This window comes from Dermacentor andersoni, chromosome 1 (genome assembly GCF_023375885.2).
Source record: "Dermacentor andersoni chromosome 1, qqDerAnde1_hic_scaffold, whole genome shotgun sequence".
NCBI lineage: Eukaryota > Metazoa > Arthropoda > Arachnida > Ixodida > Ixodidae > Dermacentor > Dermacentor andersoni.
Window position 1 is genome coordinate 199,769,714 of NC_092814.1, and position 27,774 is coordinate 199,797,487.

At 42.7% G+C, this 27,774-nt stretch overlaps 2 protein-coding genes across 6 annotated transcripts in view; both read right to left on the minus strand.

Annotated features, from left to right (window-relative positions):
- LOC126546881 (carboxyl-terminal PDZ ligand of neuronal nitric oxide synthase protein-like) overlaps positions 1-8,211 on the minus strand; it is a 72,357-nt gene extending 64,146 nt beyond the window's left edge. Inside the window, exons 1-5 of the mRNA XM_050194597.3 lie at positions 7,568-8,211; positions 7,192-7,263; positions 6,742-6,831; positions 6,263-6,321; positions 4,274-4,382 (exon numbers count right to left, since the gene is read on the minus strand). Of these exons, the coding sequence (XP_050050554.2) occupies positions 4,274-4,382; positions 6,263-6,321; positions 6,742-6,831; positions 7,192-7,263; positions 7,568-7,675 (438 nt within the window). The 5' untranslated portion in view covers positions 7,676-8,211. The remainder of the gene's footprint in view (positions 1-4,273; positions 4,383-6,262; positions 6,322-6,741; positions 6,832-7,191; positions 7,264-7,567) is intronic.
- A 9,192-nt stretch (positions 8,212-17,403) lies between these two features.
- Positions 17,404-27,774, minus strand: part of LOC126546880 (E3 ubiquitin-protein ligase COP1-like) — a 63,064-nt gene continuing 52,693 nt past the window's right edge. For 2 of the 5 annotated variants that reach the window (XM_055062946.1, XM_055062949.1), the window contains 4 exons: positions 17,944-18,032; positions 17,807-17,866; positions 17,701-17,745; positions 17,404-17,630 (listed from right to left, as the gene is read on the minus strand). In XM_055062946.1, coding sequence (XP_054918921.1) covers positions 17,613-17,630; positions 17,701-17,745; positions 17,807-17,866; positions 17,944-18,032 — 212 coding nt within the window. In that variant the 3' untranslated portion in view covers positions 17,404-17,612. Of the gene's footprint in view, positions 17,631-17,700; positions 17,746-17,806; positions 17,867-17,943; positions 18,033-23,914; positions 24,103-27,774 lie in introns of those variants that run through there. The other 3 variants (XM_072288833.1, XM_072288835.1, XM_055062948.1) reach the window with 2 other exon arrangements.

Here is a 27,774-nt window from a genome sequence, read left to right on the forward strand (position 1 = left end):
AACTTTTGGAGATGTGATGAGACAGTAGAGCACCTTCTTTGCCACTGCCCATCCCTCAACACTCGACGATGTGCTCTGTGAGCTGGTCTCAGCTGCCTGGATGACAGACCGCTCGTGGAAGAAAAAATCCTGGGAAGCTGTCCTAAGCACACTCGCATGCACAAGGCCACAAAAGCCCTATTGCACCTCTTGAAGGCGACTGGACTGTATGAATGCTTGTGACTGCTGGCAAACATTCTTCTGCAAATACGTTCCCACTGACCACCGCTTTATTATACTTATTTTTCTTTTTTTTTTCTTATCCACCTTTTCCCTCCCCAAGCGTAGAGCAGCCAATGGGCCATGTCTTTAGCTAACTTTCCTGCCTTTCCATAATTATTTCTCTCTCTCTTAGCCTTGGTCAGCTTATTCAAATGAATCATGACTATTTTCAAGTTAAGCCATTTGTAAGTGTTATTTGTATTGCCATTCGGTAACAATTGCAACAAGCTCTTGATATGCAGTGTTTTTGTGGCTTATCAACACATAGCTGCTACCTTAGCAGGCATACTGAACAGTCTTATGTCCCTGTGCATTTTCATTCTCAGCACTCTCAGATTGGAGAGGAATGATTAACCCCAATAGGCAGTCTACTCTTACAAATCCCTCCTCACACTAATTACCCATTGCAAATACCACTTAGGCATTTGAAAGTGCTCTAAACCTTGAACAATTAATTTCCCTGAGCATTGATAATCTTATTTCTTCTCGGGTAAAACCACTCAAGTTGTCAGGAAGTTAGATCCTATATCATTTTCTCCCTATTTCACTGCCATCAGGAATGTGTACAGGCTATGGATATGATCTCCAGTGAGACAAAATTTCATTTTCTAAGGAGCCTGTGCAAAAGAAGAGCTTTTATACCTGTGTCCACAGGCTATAAAAAGACTCCATCTTTGCCAATGTCTACATGCCCCAAGGAGAGGCACACAGAAATTGATGTCTTCCGAAACGGACAGGACAACAGACACTAAAACCTAGTCATGGTGCGCAATGCCATTAGTAATAGTCTTTGACAACTTCCGAAACTGCCAACAGAAAACTTGCTGCAGCAACAGGCAAGGCAAATTTTCACTGATTTATGAAGCTACACTTAAAATTATTTCTGGGATGCAATGTATGCAACAAATATCGCAGCCAGAAGTTCTTATGCAATAATTATTGCTGTATTACAGTGAAGAAATTTGCTGCACTTAATCATCAGAAACAACCCATTATTGTAAATATGCAATTTTTTTTAATGTACACAAATAGTGAAGCATATCACTGAAAACTTATAAAGTTTTATTGGCCCATATATTGGTTAATGGAAACAACTATATACCAGTCATACCCAGTTTCTTGCTTTGATAGACTGCTAAAAAGTTCATAGCATAAAAAAAATTTGGCTTTTACTCTGTTCACCACATTAGTACTCTTCTGTCAGATGCTACAAGTTTTGTTCCGTGACATACCGGGTGCGCAAGGTATTTGAGGACACAGCTTTAAATTGCCATAGACATTAACATTCTCATTCTATCTGTCTAGGCGCTTAACATCATCTACAACAACCCCTCTGTAACCAATCTAGCACATTTATTCCAGGATATCAGCTTTCAATCTGGCACTGGAGATGAAGCAGTACATTCCCCTAGTCGCCTTGCATGCCGACCAAAGCGACTTGGAGATCACCAACTTCTTGAATGTCATGAAATGGTTTGTTTTCTGGGTGAGAAAACAGTTTGCGGCCAATTATCATCTATAACAAAGACAATTAAGAGCTGCCAGTGGTCAGGTGTCATTCAGATGGTTTAATTTCTCCAGCAGGTGGAGGTCATGATAAGTGATAATCCTGAAAAGCCGATTATGGCCACTGATGATAAACATCAGGTGGGAGAATAAAAAATCAAGCTTCCTGTGCACAATTTCATTAGGTGCCACTCCTAAGTTCTGGATTTGCTTGTGCTCACAGTGCCTGCGCCACCCAAAAATGTCTGGTTGCGAAGTTCAGCACCCATGTTACCCTCAATATGGTGTTCTAGTTCCAAATATCTAAACCTGTACGCTGCTATGTATGGTCGGCGTCACTGAGAAAAATACTAACAAATAGCCACACAAAGCAAAAAACTTGCTAAAGCCTGCTATTGTATAAGCACTGTCCAACATCGAATGAGCCGAATTCAGTCAATATTGAGGCTGACGATAGGTTTATTTGACAGCCTAATGAAAAAGCAGCGAAAGTATTTGGAACAAATATACCAAATCTTGTATGAAATATCAATGCTATTCCTGATGCTGTCATTATGTCCTCAAACACCTCGCATACCTGGTACACAGTTTTCAGTTTGTTTTCCATGAACAATGTTGTCGCTTATAGAGAATTGTTCTTACCCCACAAAACAGTTCACAATGTCTCAAGAATTTCCCTTGCATCTTCACACCTGTTATGTGTTGCTATTTAACACTTACAGCCTATTCATTTTCCACAGAGAATCATGGCCTTGCCATTTGGCTGGGCGAAATACATTAACAGACCGTGTTACCACCATTCGTGTTCCCAGCTGTTTGCGAAATGGCTTATGAGTGAATCTGTTAGCAGGTGCTGCCCTTCTCCCAACACAAATAAACAAACTGACATTTTTTAGCCACAATAATTCACACTTCTGCTCGGGTATTTTTTTAAATTGCAACACCCACTTCTGCTCCTTTTGTGCTGAAATTTGAGCTTAGGTGCCTAAATCCCACTTGTTCACTGCCTATGGATCCAGCTTCTATTTATCAGCAAACAGGGCATGAGCTTTTCAAACGCATGTAAACAGATACAGCAAACACATGACGGCCACCTGCACATGCAGCAACCCACAGACACAATGTGAATCCCTTTTATCTTGCACCCACTATGCATACACTTTAACAATGGGATAACGAAGCCTAAGCTAGCAACCATATGCAAAGCATGACGAGTATTTCCCCAGCATGGGTTACATGCTGCATCCCAAAAAACCCCAGTATTTCAAACAAGAACCGCAACAATATGCAACTAACTTTACATGCCAGGCACAATGTTCACACATGCTGATAAACAAAAGATAAAGGCAAGCATGCAAGTTAACGTTAAAAAAAATATTAACGACTCAGTTATCTTGAACCCTGAAAATTACAAATGTGACTAGTGCCACCATAGCAGTTCAAGCACATTCAGTACAAGCAGCCAATTTTTCTTCTACAATTTAGCTTTTTGCCATCTGCTACAGTGCCTAATTCCTCCATGGCATAGCAGTTGACATATAAGTAAGAGTGCTGTGTGTTGTTGAGAACTGTAATGTGCATTATGTCTGTATGATTAAACAAGTCATAGCAACACATACAAGATAGCAGTGCAATAATAGAAATTAAATATAGATGGCAAAAGGAAAAGAATCTTCACAGCTTCAAAGCGTCACTTATGATATAAATGGTTTAAACCCTGCCTCAAACAGTTCAAGAGCTGAGGCATGTTTTAAGTACTAATGTACGAGCAGGTGTTCTGGCTCTTCTGCAATTATGATGGAAGTTTGCAAAATGTTCACACCCAATATTTTGTTACACTTCAGCTATGCACTTCTATATGGCACTGTTGATTGCATGCGTCACTAATTCAGTGTCACAACAGCAAAATACTAGCACTATTTGTTTCTCCTAGTATGTGTCATCTATGTACACAGAAAAAAAAAAAAGAAAAAAAGAGCCCAAGGTAACTGCATTGATACACTGCTGAAAAATTCTACATTAGATTGCTGCATTTGAGCTCAATTAATTTGATTATGTATTATATACATTCATTACAACCATATGTCTGCTGCGGTCATCTTATAAATGCTGAATATCCATTATCACTCTGGACAAGAGAAAATTTCATTAATAAAAGGCCTAATAGGAGAGAGACAATGATGAAAAGTCTTCTACAAGAGCTACAATAATGCAACAGACTAGCTGACTATGACTTGTCTTTCACAATGCCACCATGGCGCTCAGCTCAAGTTTATGATAATGAATGTTCAAAAAGGTTGTGTTCCCCTAGTGGACACTACAATACTACAATTCTTTGCACCATCAATAGCAATAGTATTTAATGTTCAACCACTTCCATATTAAACTTAGGTTGCAATATGAACGGTCACATTCCATAAGCTGCTATCTGCACCTGTTAAATGAATCCCACCGAGTGAAGAAAACAAGAAATGCCGAGAGAAATGAAAGAAAATTCAAAGCATACCTTCTTTTTGGACTTGAACACATTGCACTTAAACCCATTGCTACCACCATCTCGTGCAATGTAGCTGAAGATCTTCAGGTCTTGAGAATCATGAGAAACGTAGAATATTCTGGAAAGTGTAGAAATACTAGTGAGAACAGGCAGAACCGGTCAGGCAAATTGTTTCAAGAAAGTACTTTAGACAAAGTGATAATGCCACAAAGCTGAAAGCTTGTATAGAAGAATGAAACAAAACATGTGCACACACACACACATGTGCAAAAAAATAAGTGACCTCATATCAGAAGACACAAGTGCAAACATATCAATTCAGGCTGTCTTAGTAAAAAATATGAATTGGGAGTTAGCATGTCCTGTCAAAGTGTTATCAAAAGTTTCAAATTGTCATTACCAAATGCACGCTCAATATTACAGAATTTAAAAAGTGCAGTGGTAGTTGGGAATAGTACCAGAATATTGTCTGGTACTATTCTCAATTGGCACTGTGTTTCATGTGACTTCTGCATCTCATCATTACTTTCTAAATCAAAAACACAACAAAACAAAATGACATCAAAACATAGCTATTGTTGACGTAAGTATTTAACAACCAGGCTTCTTTTTCACAGGTACATCAAAGAGTAGCTAATTATTGAGAAGATATCATCAATTACATATTTCCATTCTTTCACTAAGCTGAATATATAAGCTGCAAATCCTCTTTCTTTAACCATTGTCAATTACTAAGACTGAGTAACGCATTCAGCCAATAAAAGAATAAAGAAAAACAGGCTGGCACAAAGACTTGAGCATTGTAAATAAAAAAAAGACTGTTTTTAAATACTCCTTTTTTCCTCGCTCGTAGTCGAGTGGAATGACCTCGATAGTTAGTGGGTCGAAGTGGATGACGTGGTTCAATTTCAGGCATTCATTGAACAGAGTATGTGATGTCTGTTTTATGTCATTTGTCTTTAATGCTTTGTACTTCCATAATTGTGTTTACTAACCCTGTATAGTATTCTTTCAAGTTTTTCTTTATTCGTTAACTGTTTTACTATTTTGATGTGTACTGATGCCAATCCCACCCTGCCACAGCCACTACCTGGGGCTAGCAGTATTGTAAAAAAATAAAAAAAAAAGAGAAATATTATGTATGTTAAGTAAGACAAAACAAAGAACAGGAAGTGCACTGGGAAATATTGCATTTCATTTTCCTTAGTACTGTTAAGATGTTTCAAAATGTGAGTAACCAAGTCACCCAGCTTTCAGCAATAGTGAGCAAAATAAATAAGGTGAGATCAAGCGATGTGCACTTGTCAGCACTTAGATACAGAATTTGAGAGGGCGGAGTGAGTAATTTCCATTAAACCAATGAACAACTTAATACTCAGGTTCTTGCCACTGCAGTAGAGCAGTTCAAAAAGCTCTGCCACAGCAGAAGTATATAGCTTTGACCATCAAAAGGATATTCACTTGCATAACTAAAAATAACAGAGTATCAAGGACATTCCATGTCGCAGGGACACTATCAACCTCACAGCTATAATCAACATGCATGGAAATGTAGAGTGGTCTTAAAACTATCATACACTAAACTTTTACAGCATATAGTACAGAACTATTCTAAACCATTATTGTGTGCCACGAATGAAACATGAGCAAACTATTTTATTGTACTTATTGTAGGAAGTATGATAACAGATATAGTTTTGCATTCTTTTCAAATTTATTATAAAAAAATTAAATTATGGGGTTTTACGTACCAAAACCACTTTCTGATTATGAGGTACGCCGTAGTGGGGGACTCCGGAAATTTGGACCACCTGGGGTTCTTTAACGTGCACCTAAATCTAAGTACACGGGTGTTTTCGCATTTCACCCCCATCGAAATGCAGCCGCCGTGGCCGGGATTCGATCCCGCGACCTCGTGCTCAGCAGCCCAACACCATAGCCACTGAGCAACCACGGCAGGTAAATTTATTATAAATATGAGAGAGGGAGAGGGCTCACCTATAGATTGGATGATTCATTATGAGGTACCTGTTGTCGTCCCATGCCCACTGGTTTTTCTAAAACCATAGCAGGTTTCACATGAGAATCGTTGTGGTTAAAGTACATTATGCAATGAAGCACCATGGACACAAGATGGCATGCCAACTAGCCTATATGTGTGGCCTCAAAATTTTGCTAATGTATACGACAAAAAAAAAAGTTAAAGGAGATGAATACTAGTAATGGTACAGTTCTCGTATCTGGCTATAGTGCATTTCACCATTAGTGGCACATGTATAATGAAACACTACTGTGATGCGAGATTTAAAGGGGGAGAATCTACTGAAATTTTCTGCAACATCGCACCCTCAGATACATGCATGCATTACTAATTAAATAAAATAAGGAAGTAAAACAATGAATGGTACAAAATCCACACAATGCTTTGAAAGCAAAGACTTTCCAACGCTATTCACGTGGAAATGGAAAAGACTCACATGTTTCTTGCGCAAGATGATTTTCACTCCATCAACCGAAATGGTAATTGTCACCTTCTTTTTCTTGACTGACTCTGCTTTGAATTCATACTGCAATAGATGATAAGGCGTATCTATGCCCAATTATTCCAGTATGTCTCAAAACAGAAAAATGGTTTGTTACATACACTAGACAATCAGTTATATGTGCAAAAAATGTCACACAGAAAGCAAAATGAGCTCACCCTCTTGTCAGGTACAAAACAAATGACAATATTAACACGAAGGCTGAGAGCATTCTTTAGAAGACAGCTGACAAGAGCAATTAACAGGGTGTGGATTTGACCGAGTTCATAACTGCCAAAATGAGCTACGCAATCTTTTGAGTGACTGCTCAATGCCTTGACAATTAGAACTCGACAAAACCATGCAACCCGGCAAAATAACCAAACGAACAACCGCAGATCTCACCCGAATTCTGCGCATCGCTGCGACGATTTCGACTCGGCTGCTGGGTCGAGGAACATCCATAGTGCCAATGTACTGGCGAAGAAAAATACAAAGACACGCCATAATTTAAACGGGAAATGTTCCGAGTGGCATTTATTCTGCACTGTTCTTTTACATGCACTAACACATAACCCAATACTTAACGTGACACGCCCCACACGTTACAACCGCGCTGAGCGAAAACTGGCGATCCCTGAACTCTCACACTTTTGGTACCCGGAATATGCTGGCTAGGCGTTCGCACGACGACCTTTGCACATTATTCTCAGCGACAACAAACTGCTCCGCTCCTTAAGCGAGGTGACTGAGCAGGCCGACGGTAAAAACAAGCGCTTACCTTGGCGTTAAACGATATTCCATGTTGAAAAGCTTCTTCACTGTGCAGGGGAATTCTGCTATCGTACGCATCGTCGCTTACTAAATTATACTGCTTCTTGGATGGCATGATGCAGCTGTGCACACCATACTTGTCGCTATGACGCTTCGGCCACTGGTACCCAAATACTTGGAAGGCGCCGGACGGTGCACATCACAAGACTGAGCGTTGGAATCTTTCTGGTACAACACGCACACCAAGCAAGTGAAAGTTACAAGAGAAGCGCCGGAGCACTTTCACATCCGGCGGTCCCGCCTAAGAGACGCGCCCCCCTTCCTCCGATGTTCTTGTCGTAGGATGCTATTGCCGTATCTCCAGATCTTCCGCGATCCGAGTTTCGTCGCCGTTCCCTTTTTTGAGCGCCTCCGATGCTCACGTTGTACAAGCGTGCAGGTGAAAACGTTTCTATCGGTGCCGTTGATCTAAGTGCCGGGTTATCCAGCACCCACAGCACAGTGGCGCATGGTCACGGCAAAGTGTTGCAAAATGTGCCCAGTTCATAATGCATGCGATTTGTAGGAAGGCATGTTACGTTTGTTTTTCTTTACTTCGACAGACCTTACATGACCGTAAAGCCGCTACAACTTTGGCCTATTGAAAATCAACTTGACTTGCTTTCTTTTGTATTTTTGTCAAATGATGATGATACTAAATTTCTATTTCAACGGTTGATTTTGTTTAATTCAGAAGTACGCTTACCACCTTTATGACATTAACACAGAATATTAAAATAGTTGCTAACGAAACATGCAACTGCAGAAATTAGCAGTTAGCGCGCTTGCGCTCAGCCTCTCAGCAAAGCGATGGCCAGAATAAAAACAAAACAAAAGCTAATGATTGTACCAAAACTGATAGCATAAGTATGGCATAAACTCATGTTATAAAGCAGCCCTCCTAAAAAATTATTTAAAAAAACTAATATCATCGACACAGCAGCAACTTTCACAGCAGTTTCATTGCAGTTAGATTGCACTGATTTCCCACTGAACGAGTGCAAGTGCAGCGTCAAAATATCTGCTGCCTATATTTTTATGCAGTGTTCAGAGACCACAGCTTTTCATTTCCTTTTACCTTTTGCTTAGCAAGATGAGCTAATTCACAGCATTCACAGTACCTATAATCTGCGACTTCTGCGTAATAGTACACTCAACCGAATGCCCCGAACGATTTAGTGTAAAGGGTGTAAAGTATGGTAAAGCTGTACGGTCAGATGTGGATGAATGGCGGAGCGCATACGGCAAGCGGTCTGTAGGGCACGTGTGCTTACGTCTACATGACAGTTTCAGCGGTTTCAGTGACCTCTGGTTTCAGTGAACTCCGAGTGCTTTTACAATATGATCAGCTGCCACTCGTGTGTTGTCAACGGTGTATGGTGATGTTGTATGTACACATCGCATGGCAATATCACGCTACCACTCTGCTGGGATTCTCCGCAAGAAATTTGCCGTTGTGCGTTAATCACAGAAGAACTTGTCATGGGTGACTACTACGATGTCCTGGAAGTGTCTCGCGATGCCCCTGTAGATGAGATCAAAAAGTGTTATCGAAGAAAAGTGTTGCAACTTCATCCCGACAAAAGGAACAGTGGCGATTCCGAGGAATTCGTGCGGTTGAACATGGCTTGGAAGACATTGTGCGACGAAAAAAAGCGCAGAGAGTATGACGCGACTGTGCGGCACCGCAGTGCCACACTGAGCCCACCGATCAGCGAAGAAGTTCGCTTGTCCGATATGACATTACATGCAGACGGCAGTCTAACTTGGAACTGCCGCTGTGGTGGCCTGTACCAGTTACTCGAGGCACCTAGGCAAGACACACTCATTTCTTGTGATGCGTGTTCTTTTCACATTTTGGTTATCGTGTAAATGTCAAACGTCCAGCAGGAAGCAGTGAGACGTCTCAAGCCTTCACGCCATCTTTATTATGCATACGGAAGTGGTATTGAACCGCGGCCGCGTGAATTAAGCCAGAACTGTTGCTCTCAACTGTGATACAGTACTACAACGTAGCGTGCCGATGGGGTTGCTTTCAGCTTGACCTGTTTTTCGTATTGTACTGTTCTCATCATACAGAAACGAACTATTTGATGTAGTCCGATGGTTGGAGAAGCCATCGTCGTGAATCTGCGATATTCCGTCTGCAAAATTTAAAGGAACATTGAAATTGGCGCTTCTCACTTTGCTGCGCCCTAGCTGCAAGTGGCTGCGGAAGCAGTGTCCAGTGCACTGACGGAGCTACCAACCACAAGTTATCTGCTACTTATCTAGGCGATTGTACTCTTGCGGGAGAAAAATCTGGACACGCTCCGCACTTAAGTGTTCCCTTTTAACAGTGGACCTCTTTGTACGTGAATACATGTGAAAAAAAAAAAAATGGGGTGTGCGAATACTGAAAATTTCGAATACGAATTGCTATTCGATTCGAGAATTCACTAATCGAAATTGTCGAACATTTGTTTTCTTCAACTACTATAAGGGACAACAGCTGTTGCATTGTGCAGGTAGAAAGAACGATGCCAGCAGAGATTCTTTAGAATGATTCTCATGCAGAACTGTTATTGCGCAAACGACCCGGCTCTTGAGCGAATGCCTCGAGGAGACCACTTTTGCTCAAGTTTACAGTCATTAAATGAACATGCCTAGCCATAAGCAGCTTATGAATTTGTCATGGTTTAGGCAAAGCAATTTATGATTTCACAAATGTTACCACATTAGATTCCTATCAAACTGAGCTCCTTCAAGCACTAAACTCTATTATGTGCATCTGGTGACATGCCATTCCTTTGTTTCATTACTGTCATTGTCATAGGGCACCAGATATATATATATATATATATATATATATATATATATATATATATATATATATATATATATATATATATATATATATATATATAATTTACAGGCTCCTCGTCAGACATACGAGATCGAGTTAATGGCATTAGATGTGTAAAATAATGTAAATGTGTCTTTTGTTGCTGGACTCCACATAAACTTTATATTTTACTTTGTATAGAAATTAGAAACATTTGGTATTCAATTCTATATTCTAAGAATGTGAATTTGGTTGAACATCAACATGCTGAACAGACAGCAAAAACAACAGGACTATGGAAAGACATAGTTGCCAGCCAGCCAAAGCTCTTGAATCATTTGGTGCCTGAAGACTCACAGCTTAGTTTTAATATGAACCGAATACATTACTGCGGCCGCTGGATAAAAAGAAAGGTTATCCAGCCGCCGTGATATTACGCACAAACTATTTGTATTCGAAAATGAACTGCACTCTAGCCCGGTTATAACGAAGCCACTTATAGCGAAATAGTGGTTATAACGAAGGGAATTCAATTTCCCATTCCCATTTTTGCATTTTCAATACATTTTGGGTCCCGTTTTAACGAAGTAAATAAGAGCGCGTCAGCGGATATAACGAAGAGATTTACTACCAACCGAAAAATATTTCGATCAAGACATTTTTGCGTCCTTGAGGCGATTTTTTCCGCGAAAATAAGAGCAAAATTCGGCTGACGGCGTCCTTTCGTGGCGTCGTCTGCTCTCCCGCGGAGCGAAAGGTTGCTTCCGAAAGGTTGCTCCCGAAGCAGCAGCGTGGAGGCGGCCTGCTTGGAGCAGCTTTGGGATTCCGCTAGCGACTTGAACCTTGTGCCTGCGGGTCTAAGCCACATGGACTTCGTTTTCGCCGACGAAGACCTTGTTGACACCGAGGACTTCCCGACTTAAGTTGCCGGGAGTGTCATGGAAGAGACCTTGGCGGACAGCGCCTCTGACAGCGAATGCGACGGTGCTAGTTGTGCCCCTAAGCCGGTCACCTCCGCAGCGGCCATCGCAGCTGTTGACACGCTACGGATGTACCTCGGGAGTCCGGAGTTCAACGAGATCTTTAGTTCGCAGTTGGATGGTATGGAAGCCGCAATCCTGAAGTCCGCACTCGCGAAACGTGTACAGGGGACGCTGGACCACTTCTTTCAGCGGCAATAAATCGGTATGCCCATGTTTGCATTTTTTTTCATAGTCCACATATGAAATAGCGGATATAGCGAAGTGATTTCCGATTTCCGCCGACTTCGTTATAACCGGGCTAGACTGTATTTGGTATTTTATAATATTTCAAACTAATCAAATATTTCACACCAACTAACTAGTTGCTGTTCTCCATTTGCTAAACAAAGTATTAAAAATTATCATAAACAAAACATTAATGTTTACCAAAAAAATGCTGAAAAAAAATGGGTAATGCAAGCTTTCTTTTCGGTTTCACAGCAGGTCTACTATATGTGATCTTTGCTTGTCTGTCATTTGGCGTTTTTTGTAGTCTAGTCATGTAGCATTTTTATCTTTCGTGCTACAATCAGTGACATTTTCCTTTCAACGATGTGTCTACAGCACTCCAGTCCTTCAGGAGACTTAATTTTTTTTTTCCCACAACTTCTCTTTTTTTGGGCAACCATTTATTTAGCGTTCTTGAAAAGCTAGTCATACTGCAGCCATTTATTCTTGGAAATCTTGTTTGCAACCAGGCTCAAAATTTTGAGAAGCAATTTGTGCAGTTTTTTTGATGACAATTGGTGATCTCGTTTAATATTGTGCCTAATTATCCCCAATAGTTAGCGGTCTTTCTTTTGTTAACTATTCAGCATAAGCCTGGTACCTAATTACTCTTGAACAAATATTCCTGTTGTAAATGTTGCCTCTGCATTTGACCATTTAATACTTACTATTCGTATTTAAGAAAGTTGATATTCTGCCACCTCTAGTTCTTTTGCAACATTGGCTATCTTTCTTGCTTCCCGCCTTTTCTTGTATATATTGCCGTTGCTTGAATAAACCAGGTGGGCACCGGACAATGGCGTAAAAAGTTTTTTCTCTATCTTGAATAAACCACCAGTCAGCACACATTTTCGTCTTCTCATAGTCCTGTTGTCTGCAGTTTGTTCAGTATGTCGATTCAAATATAATTTTTCTCAAATATTTGCTAAATCTAAAATTTTTGCAATTTGAACATCCCTAGAAAAAAATAAACTTGCTTTCAGAGCTGCATTGTCAGCAATTACCACCAATGCTGGCTTACTCTGGTAGGGGGATAGTGGAAACAAATAACAGTGTATCTGGGAAAAAAAATGTGGAAAGACAACACCGATAGAGTAGCTGCACACTAGGTAAAGCGGATGAGAGATACATAATAAAATTTCTTAATTTTTTAGCATAACACCCTCCAGCATGAAATGCTTAGGGCTGCAGTCCAGGCCACTTGCTTACTTCGCATTCATCTCTATTTTTCATAACGTATGCTACCACTTATATTTATAAAAGCGAGTAATTTGTGGCTGCTTGCAGCCACATTTGGTCTGAATGAATGACATACGAGGGAATTTATCTCGCAACATACCTTTCAATTATAAAGCTGGCCAAGGGTTGTGACCAACTACTCAAGATGCTCATGTGTTCCCTGCAGTTAAGACTTTTCAAAAGCATTAACCTGGCTTAGCAGGGCCAAATAAACAGGATAACTGCATCAAGGGTTTCAGCAATCAGGGTTCATAGACTAAGCATATGCACACCTGCCAACCCTAAAACTCGAAAAACACTGAAGTGAAAGCCAAACAGTACTAAACTTTGTGGAAAAAAACTAAATATTGTATCAATATGTTGACTGCTCATTAAACGTTCACAGACTTGTTCTGTGGGAGCACTGTGAAGAGGCACTCTGCTTATAGCTTCAGCAAGAATGATCCCCGCTGCAGGCAAGCAGAAATGTTTATGAAATTTATAATTAAATATTCACACAACAGCTGTATTTGTGTTTTCTTTATTTGGCCCTGTCACAAACCATACGCAAATGAAAAATCTAAAAATACTTGTGTCAATATGACAATCGTAAACGAGTGCTAAAAATCTGGCAGTTTGCAATAAAATCTTAGTTTGCAACATGTGTTTACAGGGGCGCACAGGGTGCATGCAAGCATTACATTCTCCCTTGCACAACATGAAAGGGAGGACCTAGTTTGAGTCTATGCCAAAAAAAGAATTTTCACGTACAGAATTGCTCAGAAAAGTACCTTGTTAAATATTCACATCAGCTTCATATCCACATCACAATACAAGCAGCACACAGGCACCTTTGATTGCGATCAGACCCAATTGGGGTCAAATTTCTCTATCGCGATTGGTTCCTTTGTGTAGAAAGAAGCCAATAACAAATTCAGTATGCTATCAGTTTATCTTGTACTACTCACACGTATAAATGACTTGGGTAGGACACAAAAACTAGGACAAAAGGAATTGTTCATACTCATTTTACTGCCTTACCCATATGTTCCCCAAGTATACCAACAAGACCAATATTTCATGTTAGTTGCATGAACTTCATCCTTAAAGTGCCCCTCACCAGGTTGGGGCACTGCAAATCATTACACCAATGTAGGCCACAAAAGAGGCTGGAAATCCAAATGAAAGCCTACACACCCTTTTTCTCGGAGCAGCCACTTTCCTGCCAGAAGAGACGACATCACAAGCTTGTAACACTCAAACAGACAGCAGCAAAGCGACTTGGGCCATGGTGCACGAGCCGCCAGGTGTTAAATAATCCATAACATCAAAGCAGAAACAGCTGCATTAAGCTTATTAAAAACTCAAGTTTCGTCTAAGAAGTTCAGGACTTTGAGCAAGTGGATCACATGCTAAAATTAAAGTGGTGTGTCAAGGTATGTGTAGTTTATATAATTCGTGATAGTATTTGACCCCTTGCGTAGCATTGAACGACAATCTTATGGGCATCATTAAGGAGTGCGCAGTAGAAGTCGGTGGTAACGCCGTTAAACAGGAAACCAGTAAGCTATCGCAGGAGACGAAAGATCTGATCAAGAAACGCCAATGTATGAAAGCCTCTAACCCTACAGCTAGAATAGAACTGGCAGAACTTTCTAAGTTAATCAACAAGCGTAAGACAGCGGACATAAGGAACTATAATATGGATAGAATTGAACAGGCTCTCAGGAACGGAGGAAGCCTAAAAACAGTAAAGAAGAAACTAGGAATAGGCAAGAATCAGATGTGTGCGTTAAGAGACAAAGCCGGCAATATTGTTACTAATATGGATGAGATAGTTCAAGTGGCTGAAGAGTTTTATAGAGATTTATACAGTACCAGTAACACCCACGACGATAAGGTGAGAGAGAATAGTCTAGAGGAACTTGAAATCCCACAAGTAACACCGGAAGAGGTAAAGAACGCCTTGGGAGCTATGCAAAGGGGGAAGGCAGCTAGGGAGGATCAGGTAACAGCAGATTTGTTGAAGGATGGTGGGAACACTGTCCTAGAAAGGTTGGCCGCCCTATATACACAATGCCTCATGACCTCGAACATACCGGAATCTTGGAAGAACGCTAACATAATCCTAATCCATAAGAAAGGGGACGCCAAAGACTTGAAAAATTATAGACCGATCAGCTTACTGTCCGTTGCCTACAAAGTATTTACTAAGGTAATCGCAAATAGAATCAGGAATACCTTAGACTTCTGTCAACCAAAGGACCAGGCAGGATTCCGTAAAGGCTACTCAACAATAGACCATATTCACACTATCAATCAGGTGATAGAGAAATGTGCGGAATATAACCAACCCTTATATATAGCCTTCATTGATTACGAAAAAGCATTTGATTCAGTCGAAACCTCAGCAGTCATGGAGGCACTACGGAATCAGGGTGTAGATGAGCCATATGTAAAGATACTGGAAGCTATCTATAGCGGTTCCACAGCCACCGTAATCCTCCACAAAGAAATCAACAAAATCCCAATAAAGAAAGGCGTCAGACAGGGAGATACGATATCTCCAATGCTATTCACAGCGTGTTTACAGGAGGTATTCAGAGACCTGGAGTGGGAAGAATTTGGGATAAAAGTTGATGGAGAATACCTTAGCAACTTGCGATTCGCTGATGATATTGCCTTGCTTAGTAACTCAGGAGACCAATTGCAATGCATGCTCACTGACCTGGAGAGGCAAAGCAGAAGGGTGGGTCTGAAAATTAATCTACAGAAAACTAAAGTAATGTTTAACAGTCTCGGAAGAGAACAGCAGTTTACGATAGGTAGCGAGGCACTGGAAGTGGTAAGGGAATACATCTACTTAGGGCAGGTAGTGACCACGGATCCGGATCATGAGACTGAAATAACCAGAAGAATAAGAATGGGCTGGGGTGCGTTTGGCAGGCATTCTCAAATCATGAACAGCAGGTTGCCACTATCCCTCAAGAGGAAAGTGTATAACAGCTGTGTCTTACCAGTACTCACCTACGGGGCAGAAACCTGGAGGCTTACGAAAAGGGTTCTGCTGAAATTGAGGACGACGCAACGAGCCATGGAAAGAAGAATGATAGGTGTAACGTTAAGGGATAAGAAAAGAGCAGATTGGGTCAGGGAACAAACGCGGGTAAATGACATCTTAGTTGAAATCAAGAAAAAGAAATGGGCATGGGCAGGACATGTAATGAGGAGGGAAGATAACCGATGGTCATTAAGGGTTACGGACTGGATTCCAAGGGAAGGAAAGCGTAGTAGGGGGCGGCAGAAAGTTAGGTGGGCGGATGACATTAAGACGTTTGCAGGGACAACATGGCCACAATTAGTACATGACCGGGGTAGTTGGAGAAGTATGGGAGAGGCCTTTGCCCTGCCGTGGGCGTAACTAGGCTGATGATGATGATGATGATGATGATGATGATGATGATGATGATGATGATGATGATGATGATGATGATGGCAGCATTAGGTGGATCCGTGGCATTTGTCCCATGCTGGTTGTTCTTCCTGTCAGTAAAAGATTGTGTGAGGTGTGTGCTGTACTCAATGTCGGCATAGTATGAATGTAAAGAAAAGTCCTTTGTATTGGGATGCTTTCCATTCACCAAGCACAGGTTTAGTCAGGTGGGTGTTGTTACTTGTGTTAGAGTCCCTATCATGTTGCCATTTTGATGCCAAAGCCCCGCTGAATCATTTAAATGCCGTCTTTGATTGGTACAGATGCATATTCATCAGCCTTTTCATTGTGTGGTATCCCTGCATGGCTTGGGACCCAACAGAAACTCTACCTTGACTTAGAAAACAGCATTCTTAAAATATTAAGTATAGGTTCATGCTCAAATTTTAAGCGGAGGGCCTTTAATGCAGTTGATGAATCAGTATACAAAATGGCTTTTATATCCTTTTTGTTAATATATATATATATATATATACATATAAAGTGAGGTAACCTAACACTCCTTTCCCTTTTTTAATCACAACCCCCATCCACGTGTTATTGTCTTAGAGCCATCTGTGTAAAATTGTGTACGACTTCTGTACTTATGTACAATATGGAACTCTTGTGTCATGTGCTCATTCAGAATGTTATTTTTTTTTTTTACGTGGTTTAATGTTCAATCACATAACTGTGCAAGGTCATACCATAAGTGTGCAGATACAGTAATGGCCGACCTCACAATGAAGGCTTACTAAGAGGCCTCTGATGTACTCGTAAAGTAGAAGTGTGAGCAGGAAGTATAATTACAAAACAAAAATTGCTTAATTAATGTCATTCTTGCAGAAGTTTGCAATTTACTTACAGCCTTTAGCTCATAAAGCCACTGAATAAACAGGCCGCTGTTCATCTGGCCCCCAGCAGACACTCACTCCCACTAGGCTGTAAATGCATAAGGTGTGGTCACGTTTTCCAGGCTACCTTTCCCTCACGCAAGCGTTGCACATCATTCACGAAATGACTTGCGCAGCTTTACAACATTTGTTTTTACAACATGTTCAGTGCATTTATTTTGTCCACACATGGAAAACAACATTTATGGGAAAACAAAATGTATCGGTAAACGAATACAGTATGTACAGAAAAATAAAAGTCACTAAGCAGCACATTCTAACTCAAAGAGTATAGCTGTGCAACTGCATGGTGTGATGGTGTCTGAACTCGAACAAGGTGCCCAGAAGTTCAGCTTTCATACCAACTCTAGCACCTGCAAGAAAACAAGCAAGAAATTTCGATAAGAGCTGAAGCATAAGTGAGAGGAAAACCAGCTTTCATACCTTGATAGTTCCTTGACTGTTAGCTGCTACCACTACACTGGAGCCCTATAAAGACATAAATGAAGACTGTAGCACAGCAGAGTTGGTTGCAAACGAAGTAACTTACCATTCTCCAGCACACAGCACTGACAAACTCATTGCTGTCTTCCTCTTTTTTGTCCTTTTCCTTAAATCACACAAACAAAAAACAAAATCAGCTGAATATGCCATGCCTTCCCACCTGAAGGTGGGTTCTGCACTCACCAAGATATTCCGTACCACGTCAAACCTGAATGTCAGCACTTGCTTGGACAGCCCCTTGTAGTAAATGTACAGAGCATTGTTTTCACTTCCTGTATGAAAAATGAAAATAAATTGAGAGTCGTACATGATGCATCTTTAAATTTTCCATACATAGTCAATATCATCATCAGCCTAATTTTATGTCCACTGCAGGTCCCTGCGGTCTTCAATTACCCCCTGTCCTGCGCCAACAGATTCCAACTTGCGCCTACAAATTTCCTTTCATCACCCCACCTAGTTTTCTGCCGTCCTCGATTGCGCTTCCCTTCTCTTGGCACCCATTCTGTAACTCTAATGGTCCACCGGTTATCCATCCTATGCATTACATGGCCTGCCCAGCTCCATTTTTTTCTCTGAACGTCAATCAGAATATCAGCTATCCCCGTTAGCTCTCGGATCCACACCACTCTCTTCCCGTCTCTTAACATTACACCTAACATTTTTCATTCCATCGCTCTTTACACGGTTCTTAAAGGGCCCCTGAAACGGTTCGGACAAATTTTGTAGACGCGTAGGGTACAACTTAAGGGGACACTAAAGTGAAAAATGATTTCTTCTGCATCAGTAAATTACCGTTCTACAACACCAAAAACACCACTCTTACAACGATAAGACGTTTGGTTAGCCAGAAAAAGCGCAAGAACGAAATACGGGTGGCGACGCCTACTTAAGTTCCCGCACCTGGGGGCTGTGACGTCATGGATTTTGATGGCATCTTCTAGGGCCTACTAATTATATATAGCGGTACAGATTGACTACATTGTGTTCTAAAGGAACCGAATATTAAACATGGTAAGTTTCAGGAACCTTTATTCAGCCAACGCGGCCCAAATGCGAAAACAAACTTTGGAATCCCTGACGTCACGCTGACGTACGGGCGCTGGGGTTTCGGCGCGAAATTCAAATACTGATACTTGGACCTTCATTTTCTCATCTAATAATCAAACTATTTTTCTGAAATGACTACCTGCAGGGTTCTCAAACAATGCTTCATTAGTCCAAACTGATTTATTGTTTCGCTTTAGTGTCCCTTTAAGTAGAACATTCGCACCACAATTTAAGTGAAGCGTTATGTATTAATGGAACTACAAGCAATTACAAGTTACCCTCCTCAACTCATTCGCCGAGCCATAGTGGCTAAGCTCCGCCTTCACTGGTTCTGCGTCACGATGCGACGTCACATCGTCCTCTTCCGGTTGGTTTGGAGCCCGCCCCCACCCGCGCGAAACCTCTCCGCTAGCCGCTTGGCCGTCAACGGCAAGCGAGAGCTATCGAAGCAGCGTGCGTTGTGAGCATTCTGTCGCAGCGCCGAACGTGTCTGGTATTCCGTTAACCACACACTAGCGGAACGTTTCGACTGAATGGTTGAAGCATAAACTCAAGCTGATGAAAGAACTTTAGCGTAGACGTACGTGAGCTGCCTGATTGGTCTCCACGGTCCAGCCACCCGTTGGCGCAGAGCTTAACCAGCCAAAGAAAGAGCTAATATGGCTCCAACCAAGTGTAAAACATTTTAAACACTTACAAAAACAACGTGTTAACGATTACACTCCTGCGAAAAATTTACACCAGCAGCAAATAAAAATACATTTTGTTACTGCTACTGTGTCTGGTTGAGCTCTATGCCACCAGGTGGCTGCACCGTGCAGACCATTCACATTTGCGCTTCTGTTCATCCCATGAAACGACACGCAAGAGGACATGGCCAAGCCCTGTCCCCTTTGCGCTTGCGTTTACCCTAATACCGGACTCGCGAAACGCTATTGCGTGAGTAATCTTCCGGTGTAAAGCGATGGCCACAATCGTGCAAATCCTGGCGCCGATTGAATAGCGGCAGCCCGATGCGCTGCCGTATCTAGTAGCGATGCTGCAGCCAGTTCGCTCGTTTACTGGCTTGCAGAGGGACGCGATGTTGCAGCTTGACATATTGCCAGTCGCTACGTTTGCAGTCCACAACGCAACAAAGTCGAATCATAGTGCTCGCGAAAAGACAGACCAATACTGACGGCGGAGCTCTCGTCAAAGACGGAGCACGTTGTAACACAAGCAGACAACACTTGCTGTGTGCTGGAAGTGCTTAAGCGTACTGAAACATTGTTCTCGTGCATCCCCTTTATGTTACTTTCTTTTTATGAAAACAAATTAACTAACATTTCAACTATTATGAACATCATTTGTTTACCATAAAGTTGGAAAAATTATCGATCACGCACCCTGGTCAGCCAATCGGATAGATCGCCCCACTGACGTCATATGGGTGATTTGCGTCATATGGGTAGGGGTGGCTTAAAATTCCGCCGCGCATTGTACTGCGATCGGCAGCGATGTGCATTTTTAAAACCTTATAATAAATTACACGCTTTACACAGAGCACTTAGATGCATCAATTAATGATCAGAAGGACCTATTCTAACGACTCAGTACGTTTGTAGAAAATCGTCAAAATCGTTTCAGGGTCCCTTTAAAGGGCAACTCTGACAATTTTTAGATGTCAATGGATGTAGATGAAATTTGCTGGGTACGTTCCTCTGCACAATTCCAGCATGTCCTCAAAAAGTCGGGTTTGCGAGTTGCACAGATTTTTTGCAAATAAATTTAATTTATTGCCTCGAACACTCTAGCTTACTTCCTCCTCAGTTATGGGCCACACTGTGTATGATGTCAGAAGTGTTCTATGCAGAGCATGCCGGGATCATGCAGACGACAGCGACGAGAGCATCGAGGAGTCGACGATCACGAGCTAGTGCATGGCGTGAGAAGTTGCTGTCGCGAGAAGTTGCGTTCCCTGTAGACGGGCAAGAGATGGGAGGCAAGTAGTGCTGCGTTGTTGGCTGCGCAAACTTCAGCCCTCGCCATCCGCACACAGTTTGAGCCGAGGTTAAGCCTATATGTCACAGTGGCGTAGTTTATGCATCTACTGCTGGCAGACCTGAGCAACTGACCTGAAGCTAATTAAGCCATCAGGATGAATAAAATTCCTTCTGTAATTCAGTTTTGACCATATGGATTTGAAATAAACCATTTCTCATTTCATAGAGTGCACACACAGTGAGAAGCGACGACACAGAGCAGTATCAACATCGATACGTTGCCATCTTCAATAGAAAGCTTTTAGCCGCACTCACCGGCACTTCCCTAAATTAAATGCAACTACGAATATGGGCGTGTTTTTACGTATTGTCATGCAGATTCACTATTTAGCTTCCGAGGTGGACTGCTTGACTCGTATCCCAAATGGGCAGCAAGCGCAGGCCCGTTTGATACAGCAGCGTAAACAACCGCCTCGTTCAGCTGCCAACGGTGTCAATACTTACATCTGCATTTCCGCAAGAAAACTATGCGTTCTCTAAATAAACGATCATATGCGCAAAGTCCTCATCTGTGTCTACTTTACGGAACGTATGGCGTGCATGAAGAGAATACGAAGAAGGATGAGTAGGCAGCACAACAATGCTCTCGTACTAGGGTCTCCCACTCGCTGTTTTAGAAGGTGTGTGGCCGCTCATAGCAGCACGATTCGGAGTGATGCAACAGTGCTTACATGCATAAAATCTGCCTGTATTTATGTGTTCTGACATTAATTTATGTGACCAATGAGCGGCTAGCATTTTATCTCAAGTGAACGAGGAGTGGCCACTCTACCTGCCAATATAAACACATGCACTGGTCGGTGCTTTGGACCGTCAGCGGTGTTCTTGCGGGATACAAAAGTGGAAAATCGTGCTCCACATCTTACAGCGTGCATGCGAAGCACTTCCCTGAGAAGGGGTAGAACACCTAAGATAGCAAGCAGCACGTATAAAATCAGTGGTTCCCTTGGTTTTCATATTGCAGTATGACATGTAGCGCATGGGCGCTGGCTCTCATGGTGGCGGGTCAAATGCGAATGGCAATTTGTCGCTGTTGAATTCGTCAGAATCATAACTGTCAATATTTGACAGATGCCAAGAGCTGGTGCAGCTGACATTGACACCCAAAGGTCCGGCACGGTCACGAATCAGCTGAGCGCCTGCGCTTCGCTGGTTTCATTTGCTCAGCGGGCAAGACTGGCATGCCTTGCACGCCTTCTCCTCTGGGGACACTCGTGACATCACACGAAGAGGATTGCTCGGCTGCTTGTCCAGGTTTCGGTTTCGTTTTCGCACTTTTTGCTTATTTAACATAGTGTTCAAATTTGTGGAACAATTCTACTATCATACGTGTGACAGGGGGGTCTCAGGAACCTAAATATTCCATTAGCTTGACATGGTCAAAAAATCGCCTGAGTTGCTCTTTGACGTGTCCTCGAGCTTCTTTGTCAACCTCAAATTTTCTGCCCCATATGTTAGCACCGGTAGAATTCAGTGATTGTACACCTATCTTTTCAATGACAGTGGTAAGCTCCCGTGAGGATCTGGCAATGCATGCCGTATGTGCGCCAACCCATTTTTATTCCTCTGTAAATTTATTTCGCATGATCAGGGTCCCCTGTGAGTAAGTGACCTAGATAAACGTACTCCTTTACTCAATATATATGTCAATACAGTTAATCCAGTTAAATCTCGATATTAAGTCAATACAGTTAAACCTCGATATAACGAAGCCGGTAAAATCCAAGTTTTCATTGTTATATCGAAATTTCATTGTACTGAAATTCGCCCTTTTATGCAAATAAGTACAGTCACCGATCTATTTTTTTTTTTTTTTACATGGAAAGGGGGCCGCGGAATTTCCCACATTATTGGGCAATCGAAAAAAGTCGCTGTTCCGCCCAAAAGGTGAAGCAGCGATTGCAATAGCAAATTAGTAGATAGCTGTACAAAGTAAGGATAGTACTTTTGTCGGCCGTACAAACTTGTAAACATTCGCTTACTAACTAAATTAACAATGATAGAATGTGTAAGCGTGACTGAACGAGGATGCAGAAAGAAACGGACACACAGAGACAGCGCCGTCGTTGTGCCTGCCTTTTTCTATGTCTTTGTTCAGTCGTGCTTACACATTCTATCATGAATTCAAACCAACTAGCCCGCCAACACGTTTAAACTAAATTAACAAGCATGGTGTCACACGCACACAGGTAAACATTAACCCATCTCGCTCAATTAGCGCGGAAACTCCCTGTCAAAATGCTGGAGTAAGGAATCGCGGCAGCAGCAAGTCAATTGACTTTCCTGCATCTCTCGCTTCAATGCGAACAAAGCGTCAAAAGCAAAGCGTATACGAAGCTACTGGCACTATGTGCACTCTGCAAACATCGCAGATCACTTTGAAGATGAGGCCCACGAGGGCGCGTACTTTGGCCACGTCGCAGATCGCTTTTAAGACATACAAGCGCCAGCAACACGTCCCTACGACGTCTGCCATTCGCGTGCCCAACGCCGTAGTAGACACCACGGATGTCTCCACTCTGTACGCAGTGCAGGCGAGGAGGACATTGAGGCATCCTAGCAGCTGCCGGAGAAGAACGCCCTCCTCTCCCCTTCCTCCCTCGCCTGACCCCTGTGCCTCGCGCGGGAAAAAAAGAGGGCACGCTTCTGGCCCGTGTTCCTCGCTTGCGCATGCTACCTTGAATCGTGTTCGCTGGTTCACCCTCGCACATACAGTATACGACGCGCGGTGATGGTTTTATCACCCTTGGGCTTTATACAGAACCTCATGGCGACAGCAACACCGACGGCAGAAATGTGTCTGGAGTGTCCATATAGAAAAAGCAAATTTGAATGAGAAAACAATTTTTTGATAAATTTGGGAGTCAGCGATGAACAATACGGTTTCATGCTACATACATCGAAGATATCTTCACATCGGCGGTACGAATTAAGCGAAGCCAGCCACGCTTTCGCGTGCACTCCGCCCCCGCAGCTGATAGTGTCGCCCGCACTGGGACGACACTATCAGGAAAAGCGCCGGAAGAGGAGAGCGAAAAGATTGGAGGACGTTTAAGCTTCACCTTTAAGAGTGGAACGCGATAGCATTCAAAGATCCCCGACTGCTTCTTGCACCTCCAGGCAACTGCAGCGTATGTAACTGTAATGTTTACTAGGAAACGCTGGTGGCGAACGCTATGCCTGAAGGCGGGCTCTCTGGTAGAAACGCAGCCTCTTGCATGGGCTGTGATGCGGCAGAGGCAAGCTCCATCTGGAAGTGTTGCAAGGAAATGGGCGCGCCACTCCGTGACCTCCAAGATAATCGCACACCTGCGCGCACAAATGGCGGATGCCGTGGTCGATCTATGAATGGTAGAAATGCTGGAAAAGGGGTTTGTTTAAGTTTCCACGTAGCAGAATTATGTTTTCTCGTATATTCGAATACGACACAGGGCCCTTAACACTACCGCGTTAATACTTTGTCTGCCTCTCGCTCCAACGGGTCACTGAACCTCAAGCTTACGCAACTTCCAATACTAAATGCAGAGGAAGACAGTTTTGATGATGCCACACAGTCTCGGCACTCCCACTCTTTGCATATGCGGCAGATTATCTCTAAAGCCGGAGGTGTGGCTGTGTATGCACTCAGCCACGCTTACAGCTATTCACAACCACAGCCGAGACGCGTGCCTGCTTCCCACTCCGTCCCCTCGTATGGGCGCTTGGTCGCGTTACCGTAAGCTCGCTCGCCTCCCCCTTTTCCCCTTTGCTCACAACGGAAGGCAGCACTCATGAAGCCACCATCTTTATTCTCACCCTCACACACTTTAACTCGCACCTAAAAGCACACAGTACGCGGGGCCCGATAGGATCTTATCACACTTGGACTTATACAAAACATGATGCGGCTCCACTTCGACGCGCAATTTAAGAGGTGCGTTTGCAAACAACTGCTTGTAATTCAATCATTTGACCATCTGCATCCGCACAAGTTTCCATTTATTGTCTTGGCATTCCTTTGTGGCTGCAGTGAAATTTTATTATATTGAAATTGCATACACACACATTTCATTACATTGAGGTTCTAAATACATGGTGTTCTATGGACAAGAGGTTATGAAAAGTTAAATACTTCGTTATACTCCAGTTCGTTATATCGAGCCATTACTGTGTGCGTGCGTGTGTGTACGTGAGATTTTTGTGTGTCATTAAATGCTGAATAAAAGAAAAAGTATGTACTGGGCGTCTATGTCATGTGCAAAAGTAGCTGCAAACACAAAGTGAGTTTTTACTGCATCACCAACATACCAAGTGTTTCAACAAATGCTGTAACTGACTGATAGGGTTCAACATCCAAAAGCAACACACACGAGTGTGAGACGCTGTAACAGAGGACTCTAGATATCAGATCTTTATGTGCACCCAAAGCAAGGCACACGAGCATTCTTGCATTCCACTCCCTTTAGAACGTGGCCACAGCCGCGAGAAATCAAACTGGCAACCTCGCATTATGCAGCAGACTACAGCCGTTGGTCCACTATTGTGGCGGGTTTTCAGCAGGCTTAAACGAACACTGAAGGCAAATACTAAATCGACATGGACTGTTAAAATACCATTCTGGAAACTTCGCCGTGCTTGTTTCGTGCCAAGAAAAGACTTAGTCTATGAGCAAATTGGATCTAAAGGATCCGAATAGATTTAGCAAAATTCAAATCGCCCCCCGAGCGGGGAGCGGTCATTTTGCATATACCATCACTGCCTTTTACTGCCATCGGTGAATAAAATTGCACCCGACAGACGGTGCGACGGTTTTCTGTGCAATACGCAAACGCACAGCCATAGAGAAACTGAGCCAAGACAGAGAATATGATTCATCACTGCAGCTGCTCTTGGTCAAGTGGTGTGGACCATTCGGGAATCCCACGACATTGCATGGGCGTGGCATTCTCTGCTACTTGCAGTTGTGCGAGTTTCATGAGCCAGCAAAACCAGCGCAGCACTACACGATAACGAAACTACTGAAACGCAAAAGCGCGGCCAGCGTAGAGTGGAGAAAACGAGACCTTTCAACCGCCTACATTGTTATCAACGGTAACATCAACACAGTTGTTTTTTCAAACCAAATAGAACTGAACCAGTAATATTTCCCTTCATCTTATAATACAGTACAATACAATGGTCTTTTATTACGCGTTGTTGAGTACTAGTGACAGAATTATATAATGAGGAGTGCCTTCGTCATCGGGCTAGTACTTGAATGTCCTGGTGGAGTCCCTAATCGTGTCCTGCATTTACTTTAACTTCATTACTAAAGCTCTGTTCACAATAATATTGATGGCTTAGACATTGTCAAGCACTAACCTTGCTTGACTTATTATTAGCCTTTAGCCTTACTAGAGGAAAATACTAAGTCGAGCTAGATTGAAAGATTAGGCTTCTTTAATAAATGAATTCATCACTCGTAGCAATAACAGTGCTTATGTAAGCAAGAAAATAACAAAAATCTAAAATCAAAGTGGCACCACATGCTGTGGAGTGTGGTACCTCTCTCATATGATGCCACGGCAGGGCTAGAGGGAAGACGCATGCTCTTTGATACAGCCTGCGCTCCCATCAGTGGAACAATGGGTTGGTGTCTTGACAAGTAGTTGCATCGCTCGCGGAGTGGGCACGCTTCGACCCTGCCCTACATCCCAGCTGAGAGGAGGTGGGACAGTGTCAAAGGCACACACGAAAGAAAGTGGTCCGAATGGCCGGAAGATTAATTTCACCCCACCCCCCCTCCGTCTCGTCTTTAGGCCTGGCCGTGATTCTGTACAGTCAGCTTAGCCGGAAAGAGCAGGGTGACAGTGCCGTGATCCATCTGCAGTGAAAAGTGGGAACTAGCACCGAAGCGCAAGGCGTAAGAAGAGTCCGTGTATTTCCCCTCTAGCCCAGTCATGGTGACGTGTGGTGTGACGTCAGGGCACCGGGCGGCTGGTGCCATCCACTAGCCAGGAATGGAGCCAAGGCAGGAAGCAGGCAACTCAAGGGACACCACCAATGTGAGTTGAGAGAGGAGTGGCTGATTTGCAGATAGTGGCAGAGGTGGTTACGCGGATATTATGTCATGGCCTCGGTTTTCGCGCGGTTGACTCAAATTGAGTAGCAGCATCAGGACGTTTGGTGGCAGTTTCTTATGCAGTGTCATACATTTGCACCCACAAAATGTTGATAGACTTCTAGGCTGATAAGCTATCGAATTAACTTAACATTTTCCTTTGTGTATCTTTAAGTAACTTAAAAAAAGTGCAGTAGAGAAAAAATCTATTTTTAAAGGACCCTGAACACTTTTCTGACTAATCATAGAATGGCCTCACTATTAAAGAATTTTGTCTCATGAATCTCATGCCGCAAACAAGTTTTCGTATCCTTCAACTATAAGTAGAGTTATTGCACCGATACCCAGCTCTCCCTTTCCTTTCAACTTCAGTAGCGTGCTGGAAGCTACACAGTGGAGAAGTCGAGAGGGCAAAGCCCTGGCCAAGAGTTGAGTGTCGCAGCAATGAAAGGGCTTGTAGCGGCACAATGTGGTGGCCACCGTATACTACGATACGCAGCCTGTGGCTGCCATCTCGGAGGCCACACGCAGTGCAGAACTATGCGTAGTGCCAAGATGAAATTATTTTGAGATCACAGACATATCTTTTTAATTGGTTTAACTCAAAATAAGCAATTATGTATTACTGAGAATGCTCTCGCTATCACGAATTCAGCCAATAGCATTGGTGAGCCAGCTGCTTTTGATGATGCTGCATGAGGACATTGTGGAAGCGAGAGCAAGCGATTGTTTGCTGTGTATGACAGTAGATTGTAAGTTCTTTGAAGCATGCAGTGCAGTAGTATTTGGCTCACATGTTCGCAGCAGCCTCTATGACAGATTGGCAACGTTTTCTTACCATGT